The 11852-nt window shown below is 39.7% G+C and overlaps 1 protein-coding gene across 1 annotated transcript in view; it reads left to right on the top strand.

Annotated features, from left to right (window-relative positions):
- Positions 1 to 4371: 4371 nt before the first annotated feature.
- LOC113037150 (pleckstrin homology domain-containing family G member 1) overlaps positions 4372 to 11852 on the top strand; it is a 60233-nt gene continuing 52752 nt past the window's right edge. The window contains exon 1 of the mRNA XM_026193900.1: positions 4372 to 4638. Coding sequence (XP_026049685.1) covers positions 4464 to 4638 — 175 coding nt within the window. The 5' untranslated portion in view covers positions 4372 to 4463. The remainder of the gene's footprint in view (positions 4639 to 11852) is intronic.

Here is an 11852-nt window from a genome sequence, read left to right as displayed (position 1 = left end):
CTGATGGTGGAGATAAGCTTTCCCTTGTGTGTGTCTCCCATGACTTGTGTGTACACATATGAGGGGAAAAAACACTGTATACAGTTCTGCCCTCGGGGAAAAAAGTGTCTGGGAATTGTGAAACTCATGCCAAAGTGTTTTACACTGAAAATATCCGTATTAGTCAAACAGGAAGGGCTAAGATTAAAACTATCGGCTTTGAGCGTTTGATCCTGAAATGCATTTTTCTGTAGTGTTGTGTCTGCAAGGCTTAATGAAAAGATATTCCAAACGTACATTGTTTGTATATGCTCTCTAATCCTAAATGGGATGATGACATCTCAGTCAGGTCTATAATGATGTTTGTTATGGCTGCCCTCATCTTGCCTTCATTTATTGCCTTTGTCTATATGAGCGCAAACTCACCTAGTCTATTTTTGGCATCTCATCTGTCACACTGCCCTTTGACACTACAAACACCAGACACCATTTACCTCCTATTGCGTGACTCAGATCAACAGCACTCTTGCCCATGTCTCCTCCACAGTCTGCCACAGATAAGCATTTAATTAACCATTTCACTGGACTATTATGCAATTCACTCACTAATACAGGGACCGGCACTCTGAAAATGATGTATACTCGCAATTCTGTTTCAAGGACAATCAGAATCAGAATACTTTAATAATCCCTAAGGAAATTATGTAAATTATTATGTGGGTTAAATAATACAATATATTGCAAACTTTACAAATTTAAGAAATGGCACTAATCTATACAAGGTGAGAATATTAGAGAGGTGATATATTTGACTCTAACCTGTGAACTTTGTCATCTGTTATTTTACTGTAGAGTATGTGCAAAAGGGTGTAACTATTGCAGTGTTTACAGTGTATTAAATGCAGGAGTTGTACAGGGAGATGGCCTCACTGAGCGTGCTCCTGTGACTGGCCAGCACGTCATGGAGTGGGCGGAGGTATTATCCAACATTGTCCTTATCTTGGACAACATCCGCCTCTCATACACCACCCTAAGGGGTGGGCTCCATCCCCACAACATTACTGGCCTTGCGGATCAGTTTATTCAGTCTGTTGGCATCTGGGACCCTCAACCTGATGCTCCAGCATGCAACAGCATAGAGGCTAGCACTGGCCACAACAGACTCGCAAAAAATCCTGAGCATTGTCCAACAATGTTGAAAGACTTCAGCCACCTCAGAAAATAGAGTCGACTCTGGCCCTTCCTGTAGAGTGCAGTGGTGTTTTTAGCCCAGTTCAGTTTATTGTCTATGTGTACTGCAAGGTATTTATAGTCCTCTACAATGTCAACATTGACCTCTCTGGATTGAAACGGGGGTGAAGGTTTTCCTGGTCCTCCTAAAAAGTCCACAATCAGTTCCTTGGTCTTTTGCCACGTTGAGCTGCAGAAGGCTCTGCTCGTACCACAGGTACAAGGAGACCATGCAAACTCAATGCAGAAGGGCCTCGGGCAGCAGGTCCTGGGTTCAAATCCAGTGACTGGCCAAGGCCTTTGTGTATGGAGCTTGTTTGTTCACTCTGTGCCTGTGTGGGTTCTCTCTGTGTACTCCAGCTTCTTGACAAAAGCAACAGGCTTTTGTCAAGAAAGCTCTCCAGGGTGTACCCTGCATCCTGCCTTGTGACAAACTCCTCATATCAGATAGCATCATAGTATCACCAGTGAGTACAGGACAGCTCATCAGTGGCAACAAGACCAGAATTGGCCTGATGAAGACTCCAATTAGGACTTTTAACTGTATTTACATTTTACAGCTTTTCCTACTGATAAAGACACCCCACCCCACCCTAACACCACTCATACTGCAACAAAGTAATTAAGTTATAAATAAACAATTAAATGACAGAAAAGTTCCTTTTTCTGTTTGTTTGTTCAAATGGATCCACAGTGAGAAAAAATGACATTTTTCTGTGAATAAACAAAATCTTTCTGTTTTATAATTATATGGTATTCAGGCCAATGCGTTACCAGAACCTTTCTCTGTAATTTAACTTTTTAAGATTTAATGGTTACAGCTGCAATGTTAAAAAACATTTGCGTGAGGAATGATGTAAAATAGTGAAAGAAAAAATGTTTAAAAGACAACTGGTAAAAATAGATGGCCGGACAGCGAAAATAAAACAACATCTGTATGTATGCACATAATTGAAACGCATAAACAATGTTAAATGCAGGAAATCTTTATCAGGTCGTCAGGAAGTCGTTTTGAGTGTCCCAGAGTCATCTGAGATAAATTTCTGTTTTGAACAGCACATAATTTTCTCGTGTCACAGAATGTCACATAACACATCAGTCGCTTTGAAGCCTGTAATGTGAAACGAGATTAAACACATTTTTATCAGATGCTGTTTTAATATTTCGGTGCTTAAAAGTGGCGTTCACTCTGAAAATGATAAAATCATGTCAAATCAAAAGCTGAGCAGCATCAGTGCGTGTATACTTTCAAAATGAAACCAAAGGAACAGATTTTATCTGTCACCATCAGCATAGTAGGAATTGTTCTCAATCTGCCCTATAGCTAGGTGCATGTCTGTTTCCACGGACTAAGGGATTTCCACGCTAAAAATGATCAGGCATGTCTCTACATGTACAGGGAAAAACAGCAATTAACAAGCTATATTTTCTTCCACTGAAAACTAGACACTGACATACTAGAAGGACAGCAATGTAAATAGACAGCTTTGGCATTGTTTGTCAGCTTTTACCTGAGGGAAAATCCTCCTCACTCTCAGGACTCCAGCAGTTTCAGTTGACAATGAAGTCATCTTATTCTGAGAAAGCTGATATCACAGAGAAAAGCTCAGTGGCTAAGCCTGTCCTCTGTGGAATAATCATTCAGGCCATGACCTCCCCAGTGACAAAGATAATACTCACCAGAGAGCATGACACCTATAAATCAAAATGAAAAAAGAATTATCAAAACTGTACAGACAAAAGAATATTGTTCAGTGAGTCACATAAAAGCTACAGATGTAAAACTACCGTCTGTCTGTCAGCAAGGTAAGCAGTAAGGAAAGGCAGGAATGTGAGAAATAACCACAACGCTGTTAGAGATATGTCCTATCCCGCATTCTGTTTTATGCCCAACAATAGACAGTGGGAAGATAAGAGGTTAGTTTTGGTTTTCCCAGTACAAAATACAAAGACAGTCACTATAAATAATGTATAAGAGATTTAAAATAAAGTGTTTTGAAGTCATCAAACTACTGGTTGCTTAATGTTTTTCATTAAAAGGGCCAATAAAAGGACAATTAGAGAAAGACTGAAGAAATAATGTACAGCACGGTGACTGGAGAAATCCAAGCGCAGCATGCCACCATTAACACCTTACATCCATTGTCAAGCAGTGGAGGAGGGGTGATGGTTTGGGCCTGTTTTACAACCACAGGACTTGGGCATCTTGCAATTATTGACTCAACTACAAACTCCTCTGTAAACCAAAGGAGTCTAGATTAAAGTCTGAATGCTAAACCTTAGATAAAAAAGGATCACGCAACATAACAATGATCCCAAACAGCAGCAGATCTACAGCAGAATGGTTGAAAAAGAAAATAATCCAAGTGTTGCAATGACACAGTCAAAATCCAGACCTCACCCTGATTGAAATGCTGTGGTGGAACCTATAAGTGAGCTGTGCATAAACAAACGCCCACAAAGCCTCAATGAACTGAAGCAACATCATAAAAAGACTGTATCAGAATCCCTGCACAACGATGTCAGAGACTGATAAATACATAGAGAAAATTATTGCTTCAAATTATTGTTGCTGAAGGTGGTTGCACATGCATCTTAGTGCCTAGTTTTTGATAGGAGTGTAAAAAATTTTATTTTTCAAATGACTGTACAACTACAGAAAAATGCCAACAGTATTTTCATTTTAATGAAATAGAGCAACTGTAGGTCTCTATAATATTTGACGTGCAGATTAAAAAATAAAACGATTGTCTCCCAAGAAGTCAAACCCGAGACCTCTCCTGAAGTAGAACGATGCGACTTCTAGGAAGTTGAAACCTACATAGATGGCCTGTTTTCCTTCTTACTAACAGTAAATCCTATTTCATAGCAGAAACTGTCAAATGGGGGCTGTGACTTTAAACATTATCCGATCACGTTGGTAAGCAATGAACATGTTCATTGATGTAGAGTTATATGAATAAGAAAGACAAAATTACACAAACAAATACATAACTAATGAAAAAAAATTCACAAAAATCTTAAATAATTTTTTTTTAAATTATAAATATATTTCTTCACCTTTACATCTAAACAGCTCATTTTATTTATTATTTATTTTAATTAAGTCCAAAAAAGTTTAACTGTTGAGTATCGACGCTGATAAAGTGAGCCGGAAAATGACGCCACGCAAAGGTAACGTCACTGAGGTTTTACGACCAGGTAAACGAGGGCGCTGGCAAAGTGAACAGGTGAGCCAGCGTGGCTGCGATTTAATGAAGTGTCGAGGAGGGTTTTCAGCGCTCCAATTCAAGGTTGACATGTCTCCGGTGGCTGCAGGAGGACGAGGATTTGCTCATGTGCCCTCTGCAAAGACACCCGCAACAGAAAACAGCGAGCGGAAACTGCCTCGGTGCACTTTTCGAGCAGGTCCCCCATCAATCCCTTCCCGTGAGTCTAACGAATTGCCCTAAGGTGAAGTTGAAACACGGATCCCGCGCTGTTATCAGCGGAGTGATTTCAGAAACAGGTGTGCTGCGCAGAGGAGTTACTGTGCGTGTGAACAGCCTGCAGGTCAGATCGCAGGACTGGAAGATAATTACTGGCAGATGAACGCTGATAGGAGATAAGGAAGAGACTGCTGGCGGAACAGGTTGCATGAGAATGACTATGAATCAATAACACCGGTTATGTAATGACATGTAGCTAGTGGTAAGCTATGTGTCTGGTGAAGTTCTGCTTTTAACAATGTTTGGGTCTTTGATCTTTAAAAAAATCATCTTACAAAGAATCGGTTTTGCTAAAAACTGATGCTCTCTGTACTAAGAAAGAGCTGACAGTTCTGGACACACTCCAGGCTCTTATGAAACGCCAGCAGATGGCTGAAGGAAGTCAAATTTCACCACAGTGTTTTTCTCTCTTTTTGCCACTCACAGGTGACTTTCACACTGAATCACTTTAATCTTTATAAATAATTATTAATGCAGAACATCACCACCACTAACATATTAAGCTTTTGCAGCTTTGACTGACAAGGCACTGTTGTCATCACTGTGACTGTTCCTGCTGTTGTATGCTGGATTAAAGGGATAGTTTAGGTTTTGGGGATGTTTGCTCACTTGTTGAGGGTTAGATGAAAGGTTTGATACCGCTGCTGCTTATGTGCGGGTTGAGGGAAATGAGGGAAGTGGCTAGTTTTGTTCCAGCTGCCAGGAAACCAACATGTTACTGATGCAACACGTTGCCCCCATGGATGCATTATTGAAAAATGGATACAGGACTTAAAGATGGCACCTGCGCGTTTGAATTAATGGTCTTTGTCTCCCTGGTGTTGTTCTGTACCCTCACCTCCAGTATGAGGGGGAGGGAAGGGGATGGACCAGCCACCCGTTAGTATTTGTCTACAAAGAAAGCAGCAGGTATCTGCACATCTCTGAAAAGCAGTTGTTTACCCAAGTAACACTAAATCGTCGTTGCAGAGAATCAGTCATTTATGATGTTAGTTTACTTACCTGTAATAATTTTGTACTGTAAAATGTGGCTATCAAATCTTGCAGTTTTTTCTAATAAGTTCATAGCTTGCTATGTTTGACTGTGATAGAGCGGGTTGTATACCAAGTGGAAGGTCGGTGGGTCGATCCCCGATTTATCCATTTGTTTCATTTGTTTCTCAGGCACAAATGAAAACGAGCGCAAGATAAACAAAAAAAATCAGGTATCAGCAAAACTGATATTTTGATCACAGATATAATCTTTTACAGAAATGCACATCCCTTATTAATATCATAACAGCAAAATTGAGTCACGTGGAAATATTCAGTTAAGCCGTCCGTGTTGCCTTCTTTCGTCACAGTCAGAGGAGGACGGCAGGTGCTGTGCTATTCTAAATCTCGTGAGAATGTAACCTGAGATTTAGTGACCTTAGCACCTTCACCCCCCGTGTAATGTTAAACCCAGGAAAGACAGGACCTCATATCCTGTAATCTAGTCCTGCTGATTTACTGTCTTCTGCTTGTCTAATAACACTGTGGCCCTAAGATTACGTATTACGCCGCCATAGGGATCTATGTTAGCGTAGACCGAAGGATGAAAATGCTAATCAGACTGTAAAATATGTAGGCTTATGTAGCTCATCTTATGTTTGAGTTTAGGATGAGCTGCACCTGTCAAGTAGCTTTCTCTCTGAGTGATGTTTTTACCAAAGTACCTTCAGACAGATGGCTCCAGAGAATGCCTTCGGTCCCACGCTGTATCCAGTTTCTTTCTCACAAAGTTGATCATAAATCACCCCACATTTAAACTAAGGTCCAGGTGATGTGCGCTCGAAATATGCATGATGGTTTATAGGAAAGATTGAATGTGTGGCGACTGTGTGCGTACACATGGCTGCGTTTAAGGATAATATTCATACCTTCCTGATGTCCACTGTAATCCAACACTTTTATCTCTGTTCTGCCTGAAGCAGATCCAGATAGCATGTGGAGTTCAAACGCGCTCCAGGCGGAAAGGACTCAGTTGTGCTTCCATAGGAGCCTTGGCACATATGTGATGTATTCTTGATGAGAAGAGCTGCTACTGTGCATTCTGGGAGACCGATACAGAAGCAGAGCTGATTAAAAACACAAACAGGAAATGACCTATTTTGTCCACTGTTGTTTTCATCTCCACTCCTTTTGTTTCATTTTAAACAACCTCAAGTATAGATGCAATTTCACAGCAGTTCGATTTTAGGACTTGTTGAATCTCCATTCCCTGCTTAAGGCTACTGTTGTTGGTATTTTGTAATTGTTCCTGGTAAATTGTCAGTGTTGAGAGATGTGATAGGCTGCTGTTTTTCCAGTCTCTGCTGAAGCCGAGGAAGAGGGCAGCGAGTCTTTGTGTTGGGGGTCGTGATCTTTCACCTGCTGCTGGCGACCTTCCCTGCTGGGAGGTCACATGTAGGAGCTGAGGCGTGAAGGAGTTGACAAAGGGGATTCAAAGGAAGATGTGAAGAGAAGAGGTTGAAAAATATGAGGCAAAAAGTTTACCTGTCAGCTGTTTGACCTTTCAATAACTTTCTTCACTGTTGTTTATAGATCATTTTTACCCTCGAACTCGAAGCAGCAATGGCTTCTGTATATAGTATGCATGAAGATTGCTACAACAGTGAGCGGATGAAAACTGGTGAAATAAGCAACAAAAGGCCTCCAGCTTCCATCATCACCTGACTTTGTCTTAATCAGGCAACGTGGGCTTCAGCTGCACAGCTGAATGACCTTTCTTGCTTGTCATACAGGAAAAGGAAATGAGCTTTGCTAACAGCACATCCAGCTCTAATTTAAACTTCTTTGTAGAGACATACAAAGTGCACACTCTTAAAATCTTTAAATTTAGCATAAATTATAGGCAGTATTGTCAACCTTTTACTAAAAAACATGAAAAGCTTTACCACCACTTTTCCATCAAAAGGTGCTCATCTGTGAAGTGTTTAATAACAACAACCGAGAACAAATGCCTGTCATTTTTACTCTTCCTGCCGTGAGTGGAGATGCAAACAGTGGTGTTGGCCTTGTCTGAAATGCAAAGCATGTCCTTTCACATGCAAAGCTGCGTAAGGAGAAGGGCGCACATGAATGTTTGGTTTATTTGGACAAGTTCTGATCGCCCCCGCGCATGTTTGTGTGTTTTTAAAAATGTCGTCCCGTTGCTTTGATGGATGAACTTGTGCTGCTCTGACTGCAGCTTCCTGTTATAATTTCCAAAATGCCTGTGATTGTCTGTATGTCTGTGTGCGTGAATGTCAGTCCACAAAAAGGTTGATGGATATCACCATGTGCTTCCTATTTTATAGGAAGGTGTGTGTGTGTGTCTCCACGTCCAACCCCTGACAAGAGCTGTTGGACATGCAGAGACCTGCTTTGTGTTGAACCGGGATATTTTTGGACTGTTGTTACTGCGAGACAGAGAACTTTTAAACTTCCTTTTCAAAACCAAAATATACTTTTTTTTAAAATTATTATTATTATTCCTCTGGTCTGGGTTACTGGATTGTCTGTTTACCACCAGACTTCCATCTTTCTATTCATAGTGTAGAGCTTTGCATAAAGTGTTTTTGTAGTAGGTGCTGACAGTGGAAAAAGCGACCAGGTGGTTTCATGGAAACACCTGCAGGAAAATAGTTCACTGTACTCTTGAGATTTGAGGATGAAAGATTCTCTTGAAGTTAAAAAGGATACTGTCCGCTGTCAGGACTTTCTCTAGCTATAAAACTGGGCTAACCTCCTTATCTGAGTGCTAAATACCAGACATGCAAAACTTTGAGCTGATTGATTGATGATGGTGAATGTCGTTTGAACAGACAAGACCAAAGAGCTGTTTGGCCATAAGTACCATGTGTGACATTTGTTCAACAGCTAAAACTTGTCCAAAATTGATCATGCAATTGATCTCATTAATGGAGATAGTTTGTTTTTGTTTTTTTCATTAAATTTTGAATTAAAGGATATTGAACTATTAAAAAGGAATTAAATTAATGATGTATACACAGTAAAACAGTCGTGTTCACTGTCAGACTGTGCAATATAGACAGACTGGTATGGCATCTAAATAGCTTAGTATTATTTAGATCTTTTAGTTTAGATGTTTATGAGACTGCGTGTGTCCGTCTTTGTTACACAGAGGAAAAGAGACACTGGGATTACAAACTGCATCATTTTACCTGAGCAGTCTAAGGAGCACATATAGAAATGATGCCCCCTTTGCACACTTCATGCATCTACTTCACATGTTAAATGAAGCGTGGCTGGGATTATTTGTGTAAATTCACTGTGTGTCACAAACCATTCTGTGCATCTGATAACAGAGATGGGTTTCTGTATTTGCTCAGCAGGCAAAGACATTCCAGGAGACATACCTGTAGTCTGTGATTTAAGTGCGTGTGTCTGCTCAAGCTTTTTCTATACTACTAACCACTACTTAAAGTACTTAGAGATATGCTGTAAAAACATGTTTTACCTAATTACAAGGTTTGCGACGGGGAGAGGGAAAGTTTGGCCCACTGACTTTAGTATTTGGCATGAGGTGCAAGTATGAAAATACTTTAAGTGTGGCTTCACAGCAACTTTAAGACCCACCTAGTTGAATAAGAAGTGTTAAGAGAAAGATTACCATGAATGAAGGTAGACATATAGTAAAATAGCCGATGACCCCAATATGTAATTTAATTTTAAATGTTTAAAAATTCATATTGGTTGGTATAGAACAGAAGTATAGTATATAAAGTTCTGTACAAAAGTGTTGTGCCACCCTTATTTCTTTATATTTAGAAATTTGGGACATGTGTGCAGCAATTTATTGAAACATGTGCAAACATACATGGAAATACAGCACATAAGCAAACACAGTTTCATAGTGAGTGAAAGCAAGTTTTCACAATTTAATTAAATTGAAAGTTGATATTTGGTCTGACCGTCTTTTTTGGGTTTGGGTTCCTTGTCATGCTGAAGAATGACCAATCAGCTTTCCCGATTGCATTTCATGGTACTTTTCTGCATTTATAATGTCATCAGTTTCATAAGATCTCTAACACCACTGGCTCAAATGCAGCCTCACATCTAAGAGCCTCTGTCATGTTTTGCAGATTTTTAGATTTGATGAAAGAAATAGAAACAAATTGTTTTTCTGACACATTGCTAGTAACAAAGTTTACAGATACAAATGCTTTGTTACTGTACTTAAGTAGAATTTTCAGGTATCTGTACTTGAGTATTTTTGTCTGAAAACTTTTTACTTTTACTCCCTACATTTTTATACAGTGTGCAGTTTGTCACACAGTGTGATGCTACCTAAAACTCCAGCTGCTGTACTTCAAAGGGTTCTGCCTGACTGAGAGCTAACTTCACTGAGAGATGGAGTAAGAAAACAAAGATAAGACAGGAGATAATCAGGTTAGTCTGCAGTACTGTGGTGAATACACAGTAAAGCAATATATTGGACTGCTGAACAGTGGCTGTGATGCTCATGGTTAGATTTAGGTTAGAGGTTATATCAAGCATAGCAGAGATGAATTTCCATTTAAGGTGAATATGCTTATTTTAATTAACTGAATTCCAAATGTATATTGTGTAGTGTAAAAACAGTATAGTGTCAGTGTAGGGAATGGTCATCGGCAATGACAGCTTGTCAAACATCTGTTGTTGGGTTCCCCACCTGCTAAATCCCACTGTGACTCCTGATTACTGTTTAGGTGTGGAGGGAAAGTCACACAGTCAAAAAGGTTAGCTTGAATCTGAATTTCAAGGAGCTACTTTTTACTTTCTTATTTTGATTACAATTCTGAGCCTGTACTTTTTCACTTTTACTTGAGTACAAAAGTTGCTTCGGTACTTCAACTTTTACTGGAGTGTAGTTTCACGCTGGTATCTGTACTTCTACTTAAGTAAAGGAAGTCTGTACTTTTGCCAGCTTTGCTTATATGTAGAAACATCACTGGTTTGTTTCTTGGGTTATTTTCCTTTTTCATGCTTGAATGATCTATAGGTCAGTGTTAAGTGACTTCACACAAACATGAAAAATGTCTTCTATATACAGCTAGACTGAAATTGAAAGTGAAAAAGTCTTGCAGTACTGTTGCTCAAGACCAAAATTTAAATAAAAATACAATAAAATCTGGCTCCTTGGAAGCAAAATATGAAGTTATTATATGTGTAAAGCTACACACACTTTCATGCACCGGTTTCCAAAGACCTTTGAGCTTTCTGAAGCTTGAGTAGTACTTAAAATATTCAGTACAAACAACTCACCGGATGCACTTACACCACATCTTAAATATGAAAGAATTACTATTTGAATTTACTGACAGCAACTGTACACTTGTGTCCACTGCGCCGGCTTTTCAAAGGATCCGCCTATGCACTTGCACGTCCCAGTCCATTGCTCCCTGCTGATTGTACCGTGTAAACCAAAGGCTAAAAGGTTGGAGGTCAGGGTCAGGGTGAGACTGAAATACTTGCTGAAATGCTGCTCCAAATGAAGGAGTCTAATTACAGGTTGTAAGAAAGTAATCCTGATTGAAGTCCATATATGGGAATGGAGCTCCATCCATATACTCACTTATTGTACATTGACACTATCACTGCATGCTAAGGGTGTGTATACATTATCAGGGGTTGACTGTTTTGGTTTGCATTTCTTACTAAGTGCGTCTCAAGTCCCATCTGTGTCCTGGTCTGCACTCAGTGTGTGGCAGTAGAGAGCTAATTCACTATAATAAGGGCATGTAAACATACATGCTTATCAAGTGGGTAATTATGGCACTTTGTCCTTTGTGGTGTGTGCAAGTGTGTGTGTGTGTGCCTACTTCACCCCATTGGTGGTTCAAGGTTCAGTTTATTCATCCATTAAAAACACAGCAATCACAGCACTCCCATCCAATCAACCAATAATTATTTACATAAGATATCTTTAAAAATGCAAGGTTTATTCTACAGCTAGGTGTTTATACATATTTGCCTAACACATATTTGTATTTTGATGTTTTTATCGTCTCGCCACATGTGTAGTTTATCCAGTTTTGGCCATGCCATACTGCTCAGCGGAGTGACGAAAGAAAGGCCTGCAAGTTGAAATTATAAGTGTAGGATGTGAGGTGATGTTCAGTAAAAGCAAACCTTTGAGTGGGTGAGGCA

Source organism: Astatotilapia calliptera, chromosome 15 (genome assembly GCF_900246225.1).
Source record: "Astatotilapia calliptera chromosome 15, fAstCal1.2, whole genome shotgun sequence".
Classification (NCBI taxonomy): Eukaryota; Metazoa; Chordata; class Actinopteri; order Cichliformes; family Cichlidae; genus Astatotilapia; species Astatotilapia calliptera.
Note: the sequence above shows the minus strand (reverse complement) of the source record. Positions and strands in the feature narration are given on the sequence as shown.